General features: G+C 36.7%; 1 protein-coding gene across 1 annotated transcript in view; it reads left to right on the forward strand.

The window, feature by feature from the left end:
- The window catches only part of ERBB4 (erb-b2 receptor tyrosine kinase 4), a 1,111,475-nt gene that overhangs the window by 373,663 nt on the left and 710,617 nt on the right, over positions 1 to 27,195 (forward strand). The window contains exon 3 of the mRNA XM_042783534.1: positions 21,205 to 21,391. Within this exon, the coding sequence (XP_042639468.1) occupies positions 21,205 to 21,391 (187 nt within the window). The remainder of the gene's footprint in view (positions 1 to 21,204; positions 21,392 to 27,195) is intronic.

Raw genomic sequence — 27,195 nt, forward strand, 5'->3', positions numbered from 1 at the left:
TAATTATGATGTTATAAATAATAGCAAGAGAAGTTGATTTGTGCAGTAGAAAACATTCTTTTGCAGAGGCTAAATACCCGTGAGGAGGTCTGGGGGTGTAGTGTCTAAGGCATTTGATTGCTAATCAGAAAGCTGATGGTTCAAACCCACCAGCCACTCCTCATAAGGAAGATTGGGCAATCTACTTCTGTAGTGATACCACCTTGGAAACCCAAGGAAGGGGTCTCTATGAGTCGGAACAGACTTGATGGCAGTGAGTTTGGTTTTGTTTGGAAATACTCATGACACATTATACTATCTATTATTACATACAGTAATACCTGTCTTTTGTATGTAATGCACCCACAAAAGCAGCATGAGCACACATACAATGCACAGAACACACAGAGGAAACTAACACATGAGGAGGCTGAATTGTTCACCCAAATCATGTAACAAGCATTATTTGTGTAAATATGTGATACTTTAAAAAGGGATTTGAAGTAGCTGATATGATCTTAGAGTAACTTATTTTACATTTTATTTCCATATGTTGGCTTAGTAGAGATTGCCTGAGATTTTAGAAGAGGAGCCTGGTTAGGAAATTAAAGGATGATTAGAAAAAGAAATTCTAGGAAAGATAGGTGATGGAATTCAAGGTGTTAAATCAGAAGCCATTTATGTCATCATTTTATTATGTCCTTTCTAAGGATCATATAGTTCATGAAAAAAGGTCATCAGTGTCCCTGTGCTGTAAATGGGGAGGTTGTTATGTTGGTTAATGTCTTGTTGTATATGTTTCCACAACAATAAAAGTTAAAAAAAAAAAAAATTGCACATCAGACTCCACTGAGAACTGAAGGTGTGCTAACAGACGTTCTTTCTCAGCAATTGAGAAAAAAAAAAAAATCATGTAGTTCATGAATCTGAATCCCCATTGCCTTTTATAATTTAACATATTTTGGAAAAATCCACTGAAATGCGGTGAATTGTTTTAGAAGTCTTGATTGAAAGTAAACACAATATTTATTTGAAAGCACTTAGAAAACTGTGCTGTTCACATACAACATTTATTCTGTGATGATGTTGATGAAGATAATGAAGATGGCAATTGAAATGAGAAAAATGAGTCAATACTTACATTTCAGTCCTTGGGAGATAAGAAGGATATTGATGTCTGTGGTGTTAATGAGCATATCATGAACCTAGTACCCACCCCTAGGAATATAATCCAGTGTTGTCGGCCACCGCTGAACACCAGTGTGATTAATAAATTCCTCCCCAAAAGAAAGGTGGTATTGTTGACTTAGGAGAGAGAAACACCATATATATTTGTCTGCTGGCTCAAAGGGAATGCAATAAATGAGAATAACTAAAAAGATGATCACAAGCATTTGTCTATGGCATATCTACAAAGATGTTAGGAAGAGACTATTTGTTTTTCATTTGTCCCTTTCTGGGAGACATTGCTATTTTTTATATTTAAATTAGTTATGATACTGAGCACAACTTAGGGATTATAAAATACAATGTTTCTTACAAAGCTACCTCTTCAGACATAAAGGGGACTTATGCTTATAAATGACATCAATTTGTTTATAAATACAACACCTCAGCCTTAACTTCCCTGAGTTGCATTACAGAAGCATTTTTACCATGAATGAAGCAAACACAATCAATGCAAAAAGTGCTACTGCAAAATTAAATTAGAGTAAAATTATGAAGTAAAAAGAGACAATGCCTACGTCTGTATAATCATCTGTCCCTCCATCCTTTAGCCAGCCGTCTTTTTCGGTCTATCTATCTAAGTATTTTCCTCTCTGCATATAATTTTTTATATACAATGAAATGTTGCTGTTAAAATAATAGATATAAAGTAAGAATATTAAATTTTCTTCTTCATAATGTATACATATTGTATGGAACATGTAAATGATATAGTCGTAGAAGATGTTCTTGTCATCTTCTAGGGAAACCCCCAAGGCCCGTTTACAAGAAATAAAATTAAACAGTTGCCTCATATTAGCAAGTCTATGCCAGAGTTTCTCAATCACCTCATTATTGACATTTGGACTGGATAATTCTTTGCTGTGGGAGGTTGCCCTGTGCATGTATGAAGTTTATTAGTATCCAAAACCTCTATCCATTAGATGCCAATAGCACCCCTCCCCCAAGTGTGATTAAAAATAAATGACTCAAGGTGTGGCCCACTGTCCCTTGGAAAATAAAACACACCCAGTTGAGAACCAGTATTTTATGTCCCTGTAAAGAGTAAAATAAACTTACAAGGATTTGAGATATTAGCCTGTTTGTAAGCTAACAAGTTTGCCTGTTGCTTGGTATGAGACAGGAGGCACTTGGATCAGAGGTAAAACAATCTATTCCCCATACAGAATTCAGCATGAGCTTCATGTTCACATTCGTTGCTTTTGCACTCCAGATCTCAGGAAGGTGATTTGGAAGTGTTCACAGTTGAGTACTGTGCGCAAAATAGATTTATGTCACAGCTGAGGAGCTCTGAGCATAGAAAACCCCAAACTTCTAAAAGGGCTGCTGCCAGATTTGTCTTAGGCCCTGGAGGAGGACCTCTCCATTACCTTTCAGTCCTATAAGTTATATGTCCATCCTTACAAACATAGAGCAAATAAAAATTTCATACAAATCACACAGAAATACAGGCAGAGTTGTCTAGTAGGCATTGATGCTGAATGCCTGTAGCAGTTAATATGAGGAGTTTCAGAATAGTCATGTTCTATTTTTAAAAAGTAAATTATATTATTCAGAAGATTGCTATGTTTACAGGAAAATGATGGAGATAGTACAGAGAATCCCCTATATAGTGCATACTCAGTTTCCCTTTTTCTTGGTATCTTACATTAGTGGTATATAGCTGTACAATTATTGAAGCAATATTGATTAATGTTCTAAATTTAACATTTATTTTTCATTTATTAGTCATGATACCTTTATAAAGATGTGTTCCTTTCAGTCTGTTATTTGGCTCTTCAGAAGTATAGCTCATCAAGAGAGAGAGTACTTGTTTGATTATTTTTCTATCAGGTTTTCAAAACATGAATTGGTACTTTATTATCCTCCAAAGGTGACTGATTAATTTCATCTAATAGTATTAAGAACTCGTAGATTTTAATGTATTGGTTGAGTCAGTCAGATGTAATTATTATCATATGAGGGATTCATATTGAACCATCATTGGTCAGAAAGGGTCTTTTCCAACTGGCTCTGAGTCCTTTTGACATGACCATATTAGTTTGTGATAGGTTCCTTGCTGTTTGATATGATGAGATGTTTCAAGTTCATTTTCTATGTTTCTTCTCCCAGGCCCAGCATACAAAAGTTTTCTAAGAAATCTCTGGCTTATTTGGACATGAAAGGGTCTATCAGTCCAAGTGCTCATCCCTCTCAGGGCTTAGGTGGTTGTTGCTCCCACATAATGACTCCTTTCCCTAACATTGTCCAGGCAGTTGTCTTGTCTTATCTCTGTGTAACAAGCTACTGCTGGGCATTCCTCTATTGTGATCCTCATTACTTTCTATTAATCAGTGTCCTAATGATGTCACCTGTTATACTTTAGTGCCTTTATTCCTCTCTGTCTTCCACAGTAATTTATACACTTTTATATCCCTAGTGCAATACATAGCTTCTAAGGATTTGTAAGTATAGTTTGTGGAATGAATGAAACTGAAATAGGCAAAAGATGATGAACCCTCCAAAAAGTATGTTAAGGTCAGTATAAATGTTTTGTACTTAGTAATTAATGTATATGCTATCATTGAAGATACTATTATATTTCACTCTAAAATTCGATTACAGGGGAAAATGGTGGGGGATAGTCAATGGTTAAATTATTTATTGGTAGTTGTTAAAAGCACACACATATATGCATCTCTCAGTAAGAAATCATCTCAAAAAATGCAAATTATTCCTCAGAAATAGAAAGGGAAAATATGTGACAGAATATGAGATAACTTTAAAACAAGATGGAGAGATGTTTAATGCATGAAACTCTGAAGTAGCTGATGTATGCTTAAGGAAACAAAAGATATAGAAGTTAGCTTATAAGTCACTATAACTCTTTCTGGGACAAGCCTTATTTATCTGTTTGGATGTTTGTTTGTCTCAGTGCTAATATTGCCATTAGATTAGGATAGGAAGTGATGAAGTAAGTAACCACCATGAGAGTGGGGTCCATGTCTGGATTTTTCATCATTGTTTATCCAGCACCTACAACATTGCTTCTCACGTGGTAGGTTGCCAGTAAACATGGTGGACGGACACATGAGGCTGAAAACACAGACTTAAGGACTTTTCAGGAAGGGAAGGCAGGTACATGTGTGCATGGCATCTGCAAAAAATGGATTGGCACAATGGCTGCAACAATAGGCTCAAACAGCAACAATGAATGGCACAGGACTGGGTAGTATTTTGGTCTCTTGTACACAAGGTCGCTGTGAGTCATGGCCGATTCAATGGCACCTAATAACAAAAACATCTAGAAATTAAGAAGCCCTCATTCAGTAAAGATTAAAGAGTTTAGCTGCAAAAGGTTGGCAGTTTCAACGCATAGCCAGTCCTCAGGAGAATAATGTGACAGTGTGCTATGAAAAGACTTACAGCCTTGGAAACCCTATATCTAACCAACTGCCACCGAGTCCATTACAACTCATAGTGAACCTCTCTATCCTACTGGGTCGCTATGGGTCTGAACAGACTCAATGGCAATGTGTTTGTTTTTTTTTAACCAGAAGTTCAGTTCAGAATTCATCTTAGGAAACCCAATGCGGCAGTCCTATAGGGTCTTTATGAGTTAAAATCAACTAGAGAGCGCACAATATCTGCCAATTGTTTCCAGATCTTAGTGTGTTTAATTTCCAAATTAAAAACTGTTTATTTTTTCTTTTTTAAAAAAATATGTATAAAGCACCAAAAAAAAAAAAAAAAAGAAAGAAAGAAACCTAACTCACTGCCCTTGAGAGGAAGGTGACTCCCTGTTGGGTTCCAAGACTGAAAATTCAGGAAGTAGATCTCCCCATCTTCCTTCCAGGGGCATCTTGTCAGGTTGAAGCTCTGACTGCCACCAGAGCTCCCTGGATAAAGCACAGGTGCAGCCAAACAATATGACATATCAATAAGTACTTCTTCAAGTTCAAAGTATTTGCTTTTTCCACTTCCATTCCTGGTCAGGCTGGAAGTGTATTCCAGTCCTCTTACCTGAGCGTTGCTTTATTGCATTTGCATTGTGAATTAATGTGCAGAATCTCATTGGATTCTACATAGCCATTTTAAAAGATGGCTCATTTTTTGACACCTAAAATAATGCTATTTTAAGTCTTTTAGATTTATTTTTTTCATCCATTCTTAACAGAATTTTAGTGTCAAAATATCTGAAGCATGCTAACATTACTTTTGAAATGTGCTTTGGTTTACCTCATATTTTTGCAATAAAGAAAATTTGGAGAGAGGTAGTTATTCTTAAATCACAATTATAGACCTTGTTGCAATAATTATTACTCTCAACAAGAGTATAATTGTCAATACTTTTTGGAAGTCACTGTTTCAAAATGGCTGAGATTTTGAGCTCTGTGTTAAGAAGATCTGTGTTTCTAATGATTCCTTTTCCACCTTTCTCTACGTGACTTTGGGCAAGTTACTTAGTTTCAATATCTTCATATATATATTAAAAAAAAGATCACAGTACGAAACTCAAAGGGTTGGTGTTAAATGACATAAAAATGACTCACACATAGAAACCACTTAATAAATAAGAGCTAATATAATTAGCTATAGTGGTCTAGTGGTGCTGTGGTTAAAAACACCGAGCTGCCAACCAAAAGTTCAGCGGTTTGAACCCACCAACCACTCCACAGGGGAAAAGTGAAGCAATCTGCCTCCGTAAAGATTTACAACCTTTGAAATCCTATGAGGCAGGTCTCTTTTGTCCCATGGGGATGCTATGAGTTGGAATCAACTCGACAACAGTGAGTAATCTAACTATTTGGAACAGTAAATAGTACTTAGGAACTTGTGACTCATATGTTGTTGTTGTTATATGCCATCGAGTCAGCCCCGACTCATAGCGACCCCTCCTCGGGTTTCCAAGGCGGTATCACTACGGAAGTAGGATTGCCCAACCTTCCTTCCGAGGAGTGGCTGGTGGGTTTGAACCGCCAGCCTTCTGGTTAGCAGTCAAGTGCCTTAGGCATTATGCTACCAGCTTATGACAATTCAAATCTTGGAGGATGTATTGTTTCAACACTTCTATTTCTGACATGTTAGCTACTGCAATTATCAATAAGAACAATCTATGTTCAATCTATGATCAGTTCAAGTAACCAAATGGTGACTCATATAAGGATACTTAAATATGAGAGACATTTTAATTTCTAGTCCCCAAGCCCCTGGCCTCAATTAATGTTATATTTGTAGTTCAGATTGTACCCACAGATGTCCATGGAATGCCTGCTTTATATTTGAAGTGAGTATTAAGAACATCTTAAGTAATATCAAAGCTTGTTGTCATGGAAGGAGATGACTAAAGCAAGTATTTGTTCTTTATAAATTAATTAAGTCTTTGTTTTCTGTTTTTATGATTAAATATTTAGACAGGTATTGAAATGCGTCCTGGCAATCTTGTCAAATCCATGCCTGATACTTCAGCTCTCTTTTTTCTGGGAGTGCTCATCCTTTTCATTTAGAAATAACAACAGCCTCAACAAAACCAGTCACCTCTAACTTCTGAATCCTCAAAGGCCATTCCCCATATGCTTTTCAACAGATGCAGCTGTTGTCATAGATCATTTCGTGAAGGCCTATTTTCCTCCTTTAAATTTTGAAAGGAGATGAGAAAAATCACATTTATAAAAGACCTCAGACATGAAACTGTCAGTCTCAATTGTAGATTGCAATGGTACCAAGCAGTTTTCTCATCTAAATTTTAGTGATACGTAGTTATGCCTTTAGACATGGAGAAGCACAGTTTTATTCGTGTTTGGCAACACAGGCAGCATGTTGCAGAAGAGTAAAATTTCTGGATTCAGAAAAACAGTAATATTTACTGAGAGCCTATGATAGACCAGACCCTTGTAAGCAATTTATAGGGATTTACTTCTCAGTCTTCTTTTGCACAGGAGGAAAGTCAGGCTAAATAATTTGCTAAAAGTCAATAAGTAATGGAGACAAGACTCACACCAAAACCAAGACCTGCCAGACTGTAGCACCTAAATTTACTCAGGCTGCATTACTCTAACCAGTGTGTTTGGCTGTTATGGATGGAAATATTCGTCACAATGTACACAATGTAAACAAAAATTGCAATGCTTTGAGTCTTGTGCAGCATCAATTATATGGAAGTGCCAATACTGTCTCTTTGGTTTAAGATCTATCTCTAAAAAAACGTTTAACTCACTATTTCCAAATCTTCTTATTATTTTTTACATGTATATAATTACAGTAAAAATTCTATCCCCTAAATTATTAGAGTTTAACATGTGAATGTTTCCACTGCTATCCAAAAGTAGAATGTTCCAGTAAAACCTTTTGTAAGCTGACATAGTGTAAAGTGAATAATTACCATTAATTTACGTGGGAAATTTTTTTTAATGTTCCCAGAACCAAAAGAAAAATACCCTACCAAAACACCAAATAACACATAAAACTGAAAATAACACTCACATCTGGTGTTCACAGATACAGTTCAAAGTTTTGGCAGTTTGATGCTGAGCTGTTTAGTGTAGCGCTCAGGGAAGAAGCTTGGCCATGCCACTCTGGCTGCTTCGCTGAGCGGAGGGTGTGTGTGAAAGCTGCCTCTTCAGTGGCTCACTGCAAAACAATTGCTGAATGCTAGGTTTGCTTTTCACCTTTTTTCATAAAAGTGAAAACCGTCTTTGGATTACTTTCTGTTAGGAAACCAGGTATTAATGTAGGTCTTTTGTAAAAAGCAAAGTGATGTAAATTGAACTTAAGAAAAGTGGGGAATGACTATATCTGATGAGAAAAAATAAATCAATATTATGCTTTCCACAAAAAACAAGCAAACAAAAAAAACACCTCACTGCTGCCGAGTCAATTCAACTCATAGCAACCCCTCCTTGGGTTTCCGAGGCAGCATCTCCATGGAAGTAGATTGCCCAGTCTTCCTTCCAAGGAGTGGCTGATGGGTTTGAACCACCAGCTTTCTGGTTAACAGTCAAATGCCTTAGGCACTATGCCACTAGAACTCCCATGTTATGCTTTAAATAGTTATAAAAGAGTTGAAATGCCAATTTGTAAGTCGGGTTTAGAAATAAATGCAAGACTATCTGCTTAGATGCAGATAGAAATGGAAAATTCATATTTTTAAAAAAATAGAGATTATGGGATTGTTAGCTATACAGATTTTGAAAAGAAACCAAGAAAACCAAATTCACTGTCATCAAGTTGATTGTAACTCATAGTAACCCCACTGGGTTTCCGAGGCTGTCAATTTTTATGGAAGTAGATCTCCTCATTTTCCTTCCTGGGAGCGGCTGGTGTGTTTGAACCACTGACCTGGTTACAGCCAAATTCCTTAATCCTTCTGCCACCAGAGCTCCTTAATAGATACTAATAATAAAGATTAGTGTATGATGATGTAAATGATATGCAAAAGCTCTCAATTTATTTTTATTGTGTAACTTTGGTGTCACATAGGGTTGTTATGATTCAAAATCAACCCTAGAGTATCTAACAATTACTCTGGTGAGCAAGGGGACAAGTTAGATCAGGAAATGAAGGAACAATTGGGAATGTAGACCTGAATGGGAACCGTTAAGAATTCTCTGGGCAGCTCAGAAAAGACACAGAGAACAAAGAAAAGAGTGGCTATTTTCAGAGAGGTCATTTAAGTACTAATCTTTTTAGAAGAACTAAAGGTACTTACAGCTAGGGAGTCATGGGCTGAAAGTTGATTATGTTGCCAGAGATGAATGAAAGTGCCATAGATTCTCAGAGTAGGGATCTTATCAGCACTAGAGCTCAAGAAGCTGGATAGTAGTTACTGAGAGTTAGTTTTGCTGGATGAACGGGATCAAGTGTTCTGCCCTTCAAGTGTTATTTCATGATGTGTATGTTGCTGTTGATAGATGCCTTCAAATTGGCTCTAATAGCAAACGTGTGTATAACAGAACAAAATACTGCCTGGTCCTCTGCCATCCTCACAATCATTATGATGTTTGACCCCGTCATTGCAGCTACTATGTTAGTCCATCTCATTAAGAGTCTCCCTCTTTTTTGCTGATCCACTCCTTTACCAAGCATAATGTCTTCTCCAGGCATGGGTCTCTCCTGATAACATGCTATATAGTACATGAGATGAAGTCTTGGGAGCATTCTGCCTGTACTTTTTCTGAGATAGATTTGTTCTTTCTTACGGCAGTCCATGTTTCATTCAATTTTCTTCACCAATACCATAATTGAAATACATTCATTCTTCTTTGGTCTTCTTTATTTATTGTCTAGCTTTTGCATGCATATGAGATGACTGAAAATACCATGGCTTACGTCAGATGCAGCTTAGTTCTGAAAGAGTTATCTTTGCTTTTTAAACAGTGATGTTACCTATTGGTCCAGTTGTGGTAGCATAGTGCCTAAGGCACTTGACTGCTAACAAGAAGGCTGGAGGTTCAAATCCACTAGCCACTCCTCAGAAGGAAGGTTGGGCAATCTACTTCTGTAGCGATACTGCTTCAAAAACCCAAGGAGGAGTTGCTATGAGTCGGGTCCAACTTGGCAAATAACAACAACAACAACACACACTGCAGCTGTAGTCGTTGATCTTTTTATTTTTCACTAAGTGCTTCAAGTCTTCTTCACTTTTAGTAACCAAAGTTTTGTCATCTGGATATCATAGGCTATTAATGAGAATTCCATCCACACTTGATGTCACTTTCTTATTCACATAGTCCAGCTTCTCAGATTATTTTCTCAGCATAGAGATTGAATGAGTATGGGAAAGGATACAACCCTAATGCACACGTTTCCTGATTTTAAACCACACAGTATTCTCTTACTGTGTTTGAATCACTGCCTCTTGGTCTATGTACATATTCCACATGAGCACAATTAAATCTTTTGGAAATACCACTCTTTACAATGTTACCCATAATTTGATATGATACACACGGTCAAATACCTTTTTGTGGTCAATAAAACATAGGTAATCATCTTTCTGGTATTCTCTGCTTTCAGCCAAGATCTATCTGACATCAATGATATCCCTCATTCCTCATTTGCTTCTGAATCTGGGTTAAATTTCTATCAACTCTTGGCTGATGAACTGCTGCAACCACTTCTAAATTACCTCCAGCAACATGTGATATTAATGATGTTTTTTGATAATTTCTATATTTGTTTGAATCACCTTTGTTTAGAATGGGCACAACTATGGATCTCTTCTGTTGATTGGTCAATCAGCTGTCTTCCAAGTGTCTTGGCATGGATGATTCAGTGATTTCAGCAATACGCCCTTTTGTTGAAGTATCACAATTGGTATTCTCTCAGTTCCTGGAGGCTTGTTTTTTGTTTGCCTATCCCTTCAATGCAAGTTGAGCTTCTTCCTTCAGTACAATCAGTCCTTGATCATATGCTATATCTGGAGATGGTTGAACATTGATCACTCCGTTTAGGGACAATGACTGTGTGTCACTTCCATCTTCTTCTGATGTTTCCTATGTCATTCAGTATTTTTCCCATAGATTCTTTCACTATTGCAACTCAAGACCTAAATTTTTTCTTCTCTTCTTTCAGCTTGAGAAATTCCAAACATGTTATTCCCTTTTGGTTTTCTAACTTCAAGGCTTTGCACATTTCATTTTAACACTTTGTCTTCTAGGGCTGCCCTTCAAAATCTTCTGTCCAGCTCTTTTACTTTATCATTTCTTCCATTTGCTTTAGCTACTTTACATTCGAAAGCAACTTTCAGAGTCTCTTCTGACATCCATTTTGGTGTTTTCTTTCTTTCCCATCTTTTTAATAAGCCTTTACTTTTTTCAAGTATGAAGTATTTGATGTCATCCCCAACTCATCTGGTCTACAGTCTTTAGTCTTCAATATGTCAAATCTATTCTTCGATGGTGTCTAAATTCAAGTGGGATATACTTAAGTTTGACCTTTGTTTTTTAAGGGCTTGTTTTAATTTTCGTCAGATTCAACTTGAACTTGCAAAGGAGTAATTTATTGTCTGTTCTGCCTTCGACCCTTAAACTTGTCCTGACTGATGATACTGAGCCTCCCCAGAGTCTCTTTCCACAGATGTAGTTGGTTTGATACCTGTGTACTCCATGCAGTGATGTCCACTTTTATAGTCACTGTTTATGTTGTTTTAAAAAAAAGTATTTGCAATGAGTAAGTCATCGCTCAGGCAAAAGTCTACTAAGTTATCTCCAGCTTCACTTCTGTCACAGGCCACATTTTCCAACTACTGATCCTTCTTTTTGTTTGCAACTCTCACCCTCCCATCATGAGTAATAGGCAATGCATTGGGATTACATATTTGATCAATTGCAGACTGCAGAATGTGGTAAAAAATCTGCAATTTCTATATTTTTGACATTAGTGGTTGGTGTACATAATGAATAATAATTGTATTAATTATTATTCCTTGTTGGCATATGGACATTAGCCTGTCACTGACAGTGTTGTACTTCAGGATACATCTCAAAATGTTCTTTTTGATAATGAATGTGACACCATTCCTTTTCAATTTGTTATTCTGGGCATAGCATTCCATATGGTTGGCTGATTCAAATGGCCAGTACCAGTTAATTTCAACTCACTAATGGCTAGGATGCTGATCTTTGTGCATTCCATTTATTTTTTGACAACTTTCAATTTTCCTGGAAACAACTGCAGACATTCTATGTTTCAATTTTTATTAGATGTTTGGATCTGTTTCTTCTCATTTTGAATCATGCCACACCAGCAAATGAAGATCCCACAAGCTTTACCCCATCCACATCATAAAAGTTGACTCCACTTTGAGAAGGAAGCTCTGCTCCACTCTTATTTTGAGTGCCTTCCAACTTGAGGGGCTCATCTTCCAGCTCTACATGATGCAATGTACTGCTGGGATTCATATGGTTTTTACTGGCAATCTTTTGTTATAAGGTAGATTCCCAGGTCCTTCTTCCCAGTCTGTCTTATTCTGGAAGATTCACTGAACTCTGTCCATGAGGGGTGACCCTGCTAGTATTTGAAATACTTTGTTGTTGTTTTTGTTCCTATGTGCCGTTGAGTCAGACCCGACTCATAGTGACCCCTCCTTGGGTTTCCGAGGCAGTATCACTACGGAAGTAGATTGCCCCATCTTCCTTCCAAGGAGTGGCTGGTGGGTTTGAACTGTCAGCCTTCTGGTTAGCAGTCAAGTGCCTTAGGCACTCTGCTAAAAGAGCTCCCAATTTGAAATACTAGTGACATATACTCCAACATCACAATAACACTCAAGCTGGTGCAGTACAGCAAACTGACAGATGAGAGGTGGATGGGGTGTATAACCAACATAAATTCTATTCTAATAGTCATGTAAAGGACATTTCACGTTACTCTTGTTTTCCAAATCTAAGTCAGACTTTGAGTTCCTGCTTGCCAGGGTGGCACAATCATTGAAAGTTTAGGGGCAGTGCAAAAGCTGAAAACATAATCCCAAAGCAAAACACGCATTGACTTTGGAGTTTTCTCTTGTGGATGAGATATGTAGGCAGGAAATCTCTAGCTCACATGCAGCAGAAAAATGCAATGTTTGATATTTGATTTTTTTATTATTTTTTCTATTAAGCTTCTTAATATTATATTATAGTAAGAGTGTCCTCTGCTTTACATATTCCAAGATTTGCTGTGTGGGGCAGGGACAGAAATTAATTGACTATGGGAATGTGATGGAAAACCTTGCTGATGAAGAGGCTACAATTTGGTACTACACTTGTCACCATCAGAGAACATAGAAATTCTTTAGTCATTACCATCAGAGAGGTGTTCACCCCACCACCACCCAGAATAGTTCTTTGATCCCTATTCCATTATCTGATATCACAGTTTTATTCACTTCAAGTCTACTGAACACAAACATTCATGATTTTATTTATATCTGTCTTGACTGATGGGAAATATCATATTATTTGTGGATGATATCTGATCAGATATTAGTACAGGAGCCACTGGAGTAGGAGTTAAAAATTCAGAACTATTTTGACAGCTACAGAGCAAATAGATGTATTTTCAAAGGGATGTTCATATTAAAGAAAAGTAAGTAAAAAACACATAGATTTGAGGCATAATTTGAATAGGAAAAATCTAGGAAACAGAGATTTAAACATGTCTCCAAGAATGTATAATTGCTGTTAATGTGCATAAAATTATTCCTAAACACTGATTAAGCATACGGGGATTGTGAGGTACTGCAATCTTAATGCAATCACTTAAGTGTTCTGGTAAATGAAGATACATTTAAAGGACTATTTTCTACTTCCACTAAGGACCAAATTAGAGAAAATCATCTAAAATAACAAAATAAGAAATTTGTGCCAAATACAAAAATAAAACTGATTTATTATGACATGATAGTCATGAAATGAAATGTTGTTGTTGTTGTTATGTGCCGTTGAGTCAGATCCAACTCATAGAGACCACTCCTTGGGTTTCCAAGGTGGTATCACTATGGAAGTAAATTACCCAACCTTCTTTCTGAGGACTGGCTGGTGGGTTTGAACCACCAGCCTTCTGGTTAGCAGTCAAGTGCCTTAGGCCCTATGCTACCAGAGCTCCTGTAAAATGAAATAGAAGTTTGAATATAATGAAGACTGACTTTTTGGAATGACCTGGAGGCAAAAATATCAATTTGATGAACCTGCAGTCTTTTCTAACCTTTTGTTGAATACCATCCATTGAAAAACTATTCATACAGGCTGAATGAACAGGTATATGTAGGCAAAAGGGAACATACCCATGGCCGTATATGAGGCTGGCAGATGCTATTTCTACATACATTTTTGTAAGTGCTGTAAGAATCATTAAATATATAATAGATCTAATGAGGGGCAAAGTTCTAATAACTTCTTGACCACAGCCAACCACCCTGAAGGATTGAGTAGTCAGCCCCATGGGCTTGGGATCATGATTGCAGTGGACATAAATCTCAATTGGTATACATACTACACACAAAAAATTGTTCTCTATCCTACTTTAGTGAGTGGCAACTGGAACTTAAAAGCTTGCAAGTGGCAATCTAGATGCAATGATGGATCTCTCCTCATCCAGATCAAAGAAAAATGATGAAAACAAAAGATGCATGGAAACAATTAGCCCAAGGGACTAGTAGATCATAGTCCTCAGCTTGTATGACCATGATACCAGAAGAACTAGATGGTACCGAACTACTACTGTCAACCACTTGGAAAGGGATCAGTGCAGAAGATAAAGTGGGAGAACAATGTGGAACAAAACTCAAAATCACACACACACACACACACACACACACAGGTTTACTGGTCTGATAAAACCTGAGACCCTTGAGATTATGACCCCTGGTAACCGTTCAGGTCTGGAATTAAACTCAGTCCCGTGGCTACCAGCCAAACAACAGATGGGCATATAGGGTGAACAATTATATCAGATAGATAGACTCCTTAAAGCGATCAATCAATCGTGGGAGAAAAGAAAGGCAGTATTTGCACAGGGAGATAACTGGGGGTAGGGAAGGGGGACAGGAATGCATATGAAAGAAGGACACAGGGAAGGCATAACTACAGGGAGGAAAGAAAAAGAAAATCCCAGAAAGTTTATAACTGAAGATTTTACATTTTCCATAAAATATCATATGGGCGAAATGTTTTCCTCTGGGAAACAAACAAACATGAGGTTTGTTTCTAGGCTTATTGTTAGTATTGTATAGGAAGTTGGTAAAATTTCTTTTAATCTTTCTTTTGATTTCCATGGTCAAATGCTATAAGCAGAACAAAATTGCCCCTTGGGCTAGAAACATTTTGAAACATTAAAGGCTTAAGTAATCTTCAATTGTATTAACTCATTTAATTAAGCAACTATAGAAGCATGCATTAACAATGGAATCAATCAGGGGTTAGTCAGTACAAGCTTAATTTACAAGGAAAAAGTTACTTCAGGTGTATTTACTTTTATGTTGACAATATAGGCAGATTTTACTGGCACGAAACTGTTATTGAACCAGAGTAAGAGTTATGTTTTCTCTTTATGGGTCATTTAAATTTTTATTTACCATTATGATCCTTAAGGAGCCCTAGTGGCATGATGGTTAAGCACTCAGTTGGTAACAGAAAGGTTGCTGTTTGAACCCACTAGCAACTTGTGGGGGAGAAAGATGTGGCAGTCTGCTTCCGTCAAGACTACAGCCTAGGGGCAGTTTTGTTCCATCCTATAGGACAACTCAGAATCAGAAGCAACATGACAGCAATGGTGTTATGGTCTTAGGGCACAAATCGTGATTTTGTTCTTGAAATAATATCTTTTGTTAGCAGCAAGTTCATATAATTATTCCCATGACAAAATATCTAAAAAGACCTTAAGCATTGCTTTCTCATTTTTAATTCTACTGCGTTCAATAGCCATTATTGAATGTCTGTTCATTGCCATGGTCTGTAGTAAAGGCTATAATGTCTGCAGAAAAAGAATAAGAAATTGATTTTGTTACTTAGGGATACACTACAGGTTGAAGAGACAACATGTAAAACTTCAAAAGTTAAACAACAAAGAGATGAAAAGCAATGGTTCTTATGTAATAATAGTATTTTTAGTTCAGAGGGTCCAAAGACAGTTAATCTAATTTGACTAGTATCAGAGAAAATACAGTCAGAATTTCATTTCCCCAAGTTCCACATCCATGGATTCAACCAAACACAGATGGAAAATATTCCAGGAAAAATAAACAAAAAACAATTAAGTGGTGAAAGGCCAACAGGGAACACAAGGTAGTGTTTTACAGGGTATCGGGTGTTACAAGTGATCTGTTGTTGTTGTTGTTATATGCTGTCGAGTCGATCCCGACTCATAGCGACCCCTCCTTGGGTTTCCGAGGCATTATCACTACGGAAGTAGGATTGCCCAACCTTCCTTCCGAGGAGTGGCTGGTGGGTTTGAACCGCCAGTCTTCTGGTTAGCAGTCAAGTGCCTTAGGCACTATGCTACCAGAGCTCCTTGAGGGCGTGCATATAATATATGCAAGTAGTATGCCATGTCACATAAGGGACTTGAGCATTGATAGAGTTTTCCTTGGGTTTCCAAGGTGGTATCACTATGGAAGTAGATTGCCCAGTCTTCCTTCTGAGGAGTGGCTGGTGGGTTTGAACCACCAGTCTTCTGATTAGCAGTCAAATGCCTTAGGCACTATGTCACCGGAGCTCCCAAATATTTTATAGCTATCAAATTCTTCGATGGCACACATATTTCTTCCTATAATTAATTGCCAAATGGCTACTGACATTGTTTCTTTGCACATAAATGTTTTCTTTTACCTGGGGATGCTGCTTCTATATTTTCTGATAAAATTATTAAAGTTCTAACCTGTGGTAAACCAATGGGTTTTTGATAAGAAGAGTCACTTCCTAAGTATGTGTAGCTAATGATAAACCCACTGTTAGGAAAAATGATGGATATTATGATATGTTCTAAGCAAAAGCTTAATGATGCATCCTCTGTCCCCAACACTGATCCTACTGCTGCAACTTAAGTTGTGAACTAAGGGTGCTTTATAGTTCTGTGTACAAGTTAAGGGTTAAATCTGTATTTATAATGAATTAAAGTATCTTACCTTTTAGAGCATATGATGCCAGAATGTGTTTATAATTTCTGTGCATGCAAAAGGTCAACAGTTTAGTCTTAGGAACAGTGCCTAAAAGAGGATATGTAAAGTACCAGGTCTAGACTATCCAGTCAGGAGCAACTTCAAATGAATTGTGATCTACAAACAATTCATGCCACTTCTGACCATCTACCAAGTTTTGGATTCATAAAAACAGTCATCTCTTCATTGCCAGGTATTCAGCATATCTTGAATGCCCATATTTCCCCATTTGATGTCAGCCATGAGTAGTTTCGTATCTCATGTGTCTCTTTATCTCCACCTTTGTTCCATTGGGAGCTCTGGTAGCATAGTGGCTAAAGCACTTGACTGCTAACCAGAAGGCTGGCGGTTCAAACCCACCATTAGGACTCTACTCCTCTAGGTAAACAGTGATTTTATGTTCAACCCTTAAACTTGTGAGACTGGAGATATCAGACTAAATAAAAGCCCACATATTCTTATTTTATATTTATTAGGAATCCAACTTACATATTCTTAAATAAAATATGGTTTATCCTGTCACTCTAACATATCTTTCTAACAATGTCATGGCCATGTGCAAAGTTAGTATATGTGGACTCTTCAGGAATATGATGGCATGGAGAAAGACAGACCCCTGCCAGAAGTCCCTCCCTTAGCCAGTTCCATCCAGCATTGTGAGAGGTCTTTCATATAAGTGAGTGGACATTGTAACCTGCCAATCCAAGATCCATCTACTCTTCCTTTAAACAGCTATAGCTGCACTGCCCTTTCTGCCTAGATGTATGCACATGGTGGCACAGTCTGCTTTCTGGAAAGTACAACTGGGAAAGATGGTCTCAATGGTCCTGGATGAGGCTGTGAGGCTATTCGGGAAGGAAATTCTGGGATGACAGGGGTTTGGAGAATTTTCTGGAAGAGGGCAATGCAGCATCCCATTGGATGGAAGATGTGGCCAGAGGAGAGTCAGAGTGTTCAGCAAATAGTTCTGGTTGTTTACTATGTACCCGCACTGTTCTGGTCACATGGGGTGCAAGAGGGAAATAATAATAATAATAATAATAAAACCTGGCTTTGTGGAGCTTATATTCTGAGAAAGGGAGAAGAGGCTCTATAATGAATAAGTTATAACACACGTATATATCACATAGCTTGTTTGAAGGAGAGAAATACTGTGGGGGGAGAAAAGAAAACATTAGAGGTGGAGATGAGGTTATAGCACTGAACAGGTAAATCATACTTGGACCTCAACTGAGAAGGTGAGATCTGAGCGGAGATTTGAAAGCAGTGAAGGGTTAGCCAAGAAGATAACAAGCAGGACAGCAGCTCAGGCCCTTAGAGACAGTATGAACACCTTAAGGTGGTACCATGCCTGGCATGTTGGGAGAATAACTAGATGGTCAGCATAAATTGAATAGAGTGAGCAAGGGGGAGATTTAGTCGGACAGCTCAGAAGGGATCTGTTGATCAGATCTTATACAGCAGCATTGTCTAATAGAGTTATATGAGAGCCAGGAATGTAATTTTAAATGTTCATGGAGACACATTAAGAAAGTAAAAAAAAAAAACAAAAACCTGGTGAAATTAATTTTAATATATTTCATCTAACCCAATTTGTCTTAAATATTCTCATTTGAACATGTAATCAAGATAAAAAAATAAAACATTTTTGTACCACAGGTTTAAAATCCCAAAGTGTAATTTACACATACAGTGCAATACAATTTGAACAAGTTACTTTTAGATTGTTTAATAGCCATATATGGTAGTAGCTAAGGACCCCTAGTGGCACAGTGGTTAAGGTGGTTAAAGCTTGGCTATTCTAACCCACCAGCACCTCCACAGGAAAAAGATGTGGACGTCTTTTCCCATAAAGATTTACAGCCTTGGAAATATGGGGGCAGTTCTATTTTGTCCAATAGGGTTGCTATGAGTCAGAATTCAACTTGACAGCAGTGGGTTTAGTTTTGCTTCATTACTGCATTGGCCAGACAGATACAGAATTTTACTGGTCTTTGAAAGGACTTTATCTGTTACTCTAAGACACTTGGAAGATATTTCATGGTTATAATATTACAGTGTCATGACAATGCATGTTTTAAAAGAAGCAGAGTTAGCCTCAACTGAGAATAGCTATAAAGAATGAAGAGTAGAAAAAGAATGAGAAATGATAGTGACTCAGATGATAGCAGTGGATGATGTGGTTGAATTCTTGATCATTTTGATAGTAGAATAAATAGGATGGTTTGGATGTGGAAAACCAAGGGTGATTCCAAGATATTGGCCTCAACAAGGTCCACCTTGAGGAGGCGTGTGACAAAGAAGACAGGAGTTCTGTTTCAGATTTTTTTTTTTTTGCAACTTTTATTTTAAGAGTTTGTTTTACATTCAAAGTTATATGTACATTTAGTTTCACTCCCCCTTTACTGTACCTAACCCTAACCCAGTCTTCTCCCCTCCCTACCCAGTAACCCTCCCCTGTGCCCCTCATAGATATGCACTCCTCTGTGTCCTGCATTTATTTCCTCAGTGTGAATGTTGCCCCTTTGGTGCCCTGTGATCTATTGCTCTAAGGGATGTACTTCCATAGAGTATGTGGATGCGTCACCCTGGGTTGAGTGGTCTGCATGTACATCTTATTAACTATGGCGCTGAGAGCCAGCCCCTGGGAGTGAGTTTTATTCCAGGCCCAGAATGTATTCCAAGGCCATAGTATGGGGGGGTGGGGGGAGGGTCTCACCAAACTCCATCCAACCAGTAATTCTAGTATTATTGAGTTTTTGGATTTTGTTCTATGTTTTTCCTCCCACTCTATCCAGGATCTCCAGATTTGCTCCTTACCTGAGTGGTTGGCATTTGTAGCTGGGCAACATCTAGTTCTTCTGGTCTCGAGGGCCATTGTGTCCTAGGGCTGATTGCTTTCAAATGCCCTTGTTTTTTTTCACTCTTCTTCGCTTCTGATGCTAGGAGACCATTACGTGCATCTTAGATGGCTGCTTGAAAGCTTTTAAGACCCCAGTTGCTACTCACCAATGTAGGATGAGGAACAAGTCTTTTACATATTTTGTTGTGCCGATTGAGTCTGGTGTCCCTCAGGACTATGGTTCTGAGAAGGTAGATCTGTTGGATCTCTCTCCCATAGTCTCTGGGTGTCTGTGAGGGATCACTCTGTTCTGTCTTCTATTGTTTCTGTAAGGATTGCAGGTATTTTGTATCACTGGTGTCGTGCAAGATTAGCCTGCGCTGAATCTATCCTTGGTCTAGAGTATACTCCTGTTCACTGACCCTCATCTGTGGAGGGGTGGCACAAAGAAGATAGGCGTTCCATTTCAGGTGGTTTTATATGAGATGTCTACTATATATCCAATGGAAGATGTTGAATTAGTAGATGTTAGTTGAGTTGATTGAATTAGTTAGATTTAGTTTAGTGTGAGTCTGGGGTTTAGGGGAGAGTGTGAAGATAAAAGATTGGGGATCATTAATCCTGAAACAAGGTAAGAACACCAAGGGAGTGAGAATAGACAGAGAAGAAAAAAATACCCATGACTGAGTACTAGGACATTCTGAAATTAAGCACTCTAAAGCAATATAAAATTAGTGTTAAAGTAATGCAAAATGTAATGCACTTCTGCATTACTTGTAATTTTTAAAAAAATTTATATATTTCACCTAATTGCCATTATCAGCTTATTTATTTTACTGAGAGAATATAAATGTAGGTGAATCTTAAAGCTTTTTTTCCTCAAATACTGAAAGTCTCACAAACTTTCAAATAATTTAGTCATATTATAGACAATATAAGCAGTACATAGTAAAAATAAAAAATGTGTTTGTAATCAAATTAGAGATGATAATTAGTCTTGAATACATGCTGTTGATAGATGTGTTTCCAAGAGTTGTTTAGGGCATATCTTCTTTGATAAATGGAGTATTAAACACCAATCTAGCAGTTTTCAATCTGTCCCACATTCTACAAACAATTATAGTTTTGTTTTATTTGTAATAAGTTTACCAATTTGCATTTTTTTTAAATCCTAGTCTTATTGATGTTATATGCCTGGAATTCATTTTAGTTTGTCAATGAATATGATTTTTATTCATTTAATTATATTCAAATCTCTAGTATGAAAATGTCTCATAAAGCAAACTCCATTATTTTACTTTAAGCAGATTCAGTGGATTTTTTTTTTTTTCAAAATACAACTCATAATTCAAATGAGATTTTAACTTTTATGATCTTGTACTAGAAAGACAATTATTTAGAATATGATGAGGAGTTAGTATATTAAACTAAAAACTGAAAGAAAATTAGAGTGAATAACTCATTTTTATCTAAATGAATACATACACATACTGACAAATAATCTTTAATTTTTTAATACAGGCAATTGTTTCTGTCTTTTCAGTCTATTCGAGAAGTCACAGGCTACGTGTTAGTGGCTCTTAATCAGTTTCGTTACCTGCCTCTGGAGAACTTACGTATTATTCGTGGGACAAAACTTTATGAGGATCGATATGCCTTGGCAATATTCTTAAACTACAGAAAAGATGGGAACTTTGGACTTCAAGAACTTGGACTGAAGAACTTGACAGGTAAGGGTAATGTTCAAGATAATAAATGTACTTTCACTGTCAATATAATGGATGCACACCTATATATGTTTGTAGTTATTGCAATATGAATTGCATTGAGGAACACTAAAAACATTTAAATATCTACTATTTATGGATTTTAGGAGAAATTATGCCCTTGCTTTTATTTATATAATCTTCAATCTGAAGGGTACCATAATACTATATCTCAGCCAAACAGATGTACACTCTAAGGAAATACTTAGTGATTGTGAAAACTGAGATATGAAGCAGGTTTAAGAATGCTGTGTTTGGTGGTTTCAGTTGAACAGTGGACCGTATCATCTAATCTCTGCAATAACACCACAACTTTCTCTTGTTAGAGCTCAGTAAATACCCAAGTTGTTGTGTTGAGTTCCACTAATCCTCATTTATTTATTGCACATTCACCTTACTTTTCGAAAACACATTTAATTAATAATTTGGTTTAGATTTATTTTGTTGAGTAACTCACTAATTACTAGCAGTAATTTCTTTCTCATAATGTTTCAGTATCATCAGAGTGATGTTTTCTTCTCACATCAGAGATACATAGCTGCTAGCAAATTAATCATTTGCTACAAAAAAGTGGGTTGTATGAATGTTTTAGTGAGCTGTCCCTTGTAATTCCAATGGTATTTTTTTTCATGTCATATACGTGCTATAATGGGAAACTTTTCTCATAAGGTTTTCAATACTGAATATTTCCATGTGCACTTGTAATCAAAATGTGTGAATTAGTAACTCTGTGTACCTTACAGTGGTATAAAGGAGCATACATTATTAATTTCATATAAAAGAATTTTATCTATATATTTTACAAAAGAGTTCTGGTGGCACAGTGGTTAAGTGCTTGGCTGCTAACCAAAAGGTCGGCCGTTCCAACCTACCAGCCTCCTTTGGAGAAAGATGTGGCAATCTACGTCTCTACAGACTGACAGCCTTGGAAACCCTATGGGGAAGGTCTACTCTGTCCTCCAGGGTTGGTATGAGTGGGAATCTACTCCATGGAGTGGGCTTGGATTGTGTGTATTTTTGACACATTCAATGCCAGTATTTTTTGACAATGAAAAATTAAACATTTTAGAGACATTGCCTTCAAGTATTAAATATAAAATATTAAATAAAAAATAAGATTACTATTGTCAAATTTTTTAATTTGTTAGTTTCTTATATTTATTTTTGACATGCACTACATAGTTTTAAGCTAGAAATAGCTTCATAGTCAAATATGAGCTGAAATTAGGATATTTTTGACAAATAGATAAATACTGATTATGTTATTTATTTTGGATAAAATTGCTAGAATTCATGACAATTGTGAATGTAAATTTTTCAGAATTTATGGATTTTTTTTATCATCATTTTAATTTTTCTTGCTTCCAAAGAGAGCATTCCTCTTGGGGAGCAGAGTTTCTGGTTAAATCGCTGGCTATGTGTAAATAATGACAGGAGGGAGAATTCTGGAAGTGAAGAGGGTATAGGAGAATTGAATGATGCAAAATGAGAACCTAAAAGTAATATAAAAGCTGCCTAGAGAGCATTTTTTGTTCTCCATGACTTTTCTCTGATCACATTAAAAATGAGTAAAGTTATTTTGCTACTTTTTATAACACTTGAATTATACTATTTTACATGAAGAGCTAATTAAAGAATCTTCCCACACAGAATATCAGTGTAAGGAGTTCTCTTATTTCCACATTTAACATCAGTACTACTGAAATATTTTTAAAAGTTATGTAATCACAATGTATGCTGCATTTAGACCCAGCTTATCTGTTGACTGGGCTCACATCGTGCATTACTTATGACTGTATTGTTTGCCTTTGCCATACCATAATATAACACTGTCATTTCAAATATATGTTATCCTCTGCCAAGAAGACTTATAATGTTTTATTATTATGTAGTAGTAATAGATAATTAATAAGATGTTAACAGAATAACTTGATTGCTTAGGAAATATTTATCTATCTATATTAATTAATTATAATTAATTAATTTAAAATGTAAATTAAACTCCAATAAAATAAAATTTAGACAATTTGAAAATATTCCAGATATTTTAATATAGCCATTAGATGGTTGACAATTATATGCCAAAACTACTATATAGCAGAGACAGTCTAGGATCATTGAATATTTTTTTTAGGTAAACAGACTGACAGTGTTACTCCAGTTGTTAAAATCGGAAATTATGCAGCAAGTGTAATTATACTTGTATGAAAGAATGTATGAGGAAGGACAGGGGACATGTAACTGTTCACATAGGGGGGTTTTTGGATAAAATTTGCTTTATAGTAAAGTCTTAAAGAGCTAAATTTTCTAAGTAACCTGATTAAAGCAAAAAGCAAACATTGCAATTGACTTTAGATAGGACTGATTTTTTGATCTTTGAAGGACATTTGTTTTACGTAGCTTGTTTGTGTGGTATACAAATCTGACTGATTTAAAAAAAGATTTTATGTATTTATTTTTTAATGTCATGTATAAATGCAGGCCTACAGGGCTGGCCCTAATGATGTACTTTGTGTCATAGCAGGGAAATAAAACACCTTCTGGCCCATCATATACTTACCAATCTAACATACCCTGTGTGTTAAATTTTTAACTCCGTTTGTTCTCAAAGGAACAACAATGTTAGCTTTACCTGGGACCTTGTAAGAAATGCAAATTTTTGGTCCTCACCTGAGACCTACTTGAATGAGAACCACACAGAACCCAACAACCTGTGTTTCTTCAAGCCCTTCAATGATTTTGATGATTAGTAACATTTGAAATATAGTATTCTAATTCACTTGAAAATATTACCAAGAAATGGTAGCACACTGTCTGGTTAATACCTTCTTATTTATGTAATCCAATTAATTAATTGATCATCCTGTGGAGAGAAGAACGGAATGGGAGGCAGAACAGCTAAGTTTTTGATTAAATGAAGGCAAAAATGAGTGTCTTGAGAAGAAACATGCCCCAAGGTGGAAAGAGAATAAAAAGAGCACACTGAGCGCCTGGATAGAAATATGCGGGTAAGGAAGGATGTAGAGATCAAGAAGATGCTGGAACTAACATCTGGTCACCAGTCAGCCTAACACCAGCTCTGATACTGGTAAATAGTTATAAGGATAATAATAACTCATGGTGATGTTTCTTATGAAAATTTTGTTTTTAAGTACTTCCAAGAAAGATAAACAAGTCAATTAGTAGTTGTGTGGATAAGAATAATGCAGAGTGTTATAACAAAGCATTTAGAGAATGTGGTTTCAAGGATTTTTGACTCATGTACGTATAGTTTGTATTTCTTCTGAAATCTTTTGATGTATTGAAATTAGAATAGTATGACTTTATAACAGTACGTTTGCTTCCTGTAAACTCTATTTTTATACAAACTGGATCTTCAGTTAACATAAGGACCATTATATGTAATGGAAATTTCATAATATGGACCACAAAATGGTTAACAGTTGGATATCACTTACAGAAATGTAAAGTAACTCCCTAACTAAAACATTCTTATTAATTAACTTGGTAGGCTAAAAGAAAAAAAAATAAAAGACTTAGTCTGGAGATGTAACATATGAATGATGTAATATCTGAAGGATATATCATCTGAACATAACATCAGAATGTCTGCTTCAACTATTTATATGATAATAATTTTAGCAGTACATCAAATATTATAGTACCTTTTATGGTTTAATTTCCTTAAACCGCTTGTCCTTATTTGTTGTTTGTTGTTATGTGCCGTCAACTCAGACCCAACTCATAGCGACCCCTCCTTGGGTTTCTGAGGCGGTATCACTATGGAAGTAGATTGCCCAACCTTTCTTCGAGGAGTGGCTGGTGGGTTTGAACCACCAGCCTTCTGGTTAGCAGTCAAGTGCCTTAGGCATTATGCTATCAGAGCTCCTTGTCCTAATTTAGGAATGGTCAAATACACAGTCTAATTTTGAAATGTATATGGTCACCTGCAGTTGACTCAATATATATCAATGAAGATGGATGTTGAAAACCTCTGGTTGAATGCCAGATGTTCCACTTACTGTGTGTGTGTCTCTAAGACTCAGATTCTTCATCTTTAAAATGGAGAAAACTGTAGCTCATGGTGTTGACATAGTCATTAAAGAAATAGAGAAGAGAACTTGCCAATCACAGCAACCTTCACATAGAGGATTCTTGAAGAAATATTGCTTTCCCCTGTCTTACTTTTTAGTTTTGATTGTGTCAAGACTTTGATTCTCAAAATAATTGTCCTTGTGTATGCACATTCAGAAGCTCTGATGCTGCTGTGATTAAAGCATTGGGTTGCTAACCAAAAGGTCAGCAGTTTCAACCTGCTAGCCACTCCATGGGAGAAAAAATGAGGCAGTCTGCTTTCATAAAGATTTGTAACCTTGGAAACCCCCTGTGGCAGTTTTACTCAGTCCTTTATGGTTATTGTACTGCCTAAGGCATTTGACTGCTAACTAGAGGGCTGGTGGTTCAAACCCCCCAGCCACTCCTCGGAAGGAAGGTTGGGCAATCTAATTCCATAGTGATACTGCCTTGGAAACCCAAGGAGGGGTCGCTATGAGTCAGATCCGACTCGATGGCAGTGTGTTTGGTTTGGTTTTGTTTTATGGTTATTGTGAGTTGGAATTGACTGGAAGGCGGTGGGTTTTGGTTAGGTATGCATATTCAAATAGATCTTTGTTGCTTCGTTAGAGCACTGAAAAGTGATTTGTTTAGACAAAAATATGCTCTAAATTTCAGTGTCTCTTCTGATACTACATAGACGTTTATATACATGGTTCATTTCTCTGGCAGTGAGAAGCCTGAGGCCTTTCTTTGTTGACGTCTGGCACAATTGTTGTCTTCAGTACGTCACAGCACTTCCCTCTCATCTTCCAGTGTCTACACCGAGCACCTGTTGCCAGAGCCTTTCATTACAAATCTCCATCATCATGTTTCACCCTTCATTGACCCTGACATTAGTCTGGACCTAGCACGGCACATATTCATTCTGAGTTCTCTTTCTGATGCTAGAATTGCTAAGCATTCTTCAACTTCCCTGTGAGCGGTCGTAGGTCGTAGTAATGTTTGAGTGGGTTCAACCAGACTAGTTCAGAGCTTGCTATTACATACAGTGTTTGACAAAGGTACTGCTAATATTTACATTAGAAGAATACTTAACATATTGTGGTATCTGCAGAAAAATGCCAAGAATACTCGTAGCTTAAGGATAAATTACATAGGAATGATATGATCAAAACTAACTGAAAGTGAGCATTGAAGATGAAAACAGTGAGGAGTGGCACACTGTTATGAAGCATCAATTTTTAGATTGGGCATACAATTTCCAGAGGCGATTCTCTAATCAATGGTTTTAAGGAACGTTGTTTACTGTTACTTTAGTGCATGTTAAGTACAAGCAAAACCACAATGATGTATTTATATGAATAGATAAATGTACCAGAAGTATATTTGAAATGAGGAAATGTTATGGTTATGGAATCTGACGGTTATAGTGGCCATTTTGGCAAATTTTGAACACTTATTCTCAGATTCAGAAAACTTATGAGTGAGTTTATGGAACTGAATGAAGGGCAAGTGGGAATTTTCTTCTTGCTGTACCACTGAACAGAGAATAAATAGGTGGAGAATTAAGACATGGTGGGGTTCCAGGGAGCAGAACCTTCATTTTCCTCTGGCTAATATGTTTTCAGTCTTGACTACTTACGTGTTGTGCTCAGGCCATAAAAAGCAACCCCCTTGATTTATGTCCCATTCAGAAGATGTGAAGAAATCCC

Source organism: Orycteropus afer, unplaced genomic scaffold, assembly GCF_000298275.1.
Source record: "Orycteropus afer afer isolate SDZICR_OR568_19922 unplaced genomic scaffold, OryAfe1.0 scaffold00002, whole genome shotgun sequence".
NCBI classification, from domain to species: Eukaryota; Metazoa; Chordata; class Mammalia; order Tubulidentata; family Orycteropodidae; genus Orycteropus; species Orycteropus afer.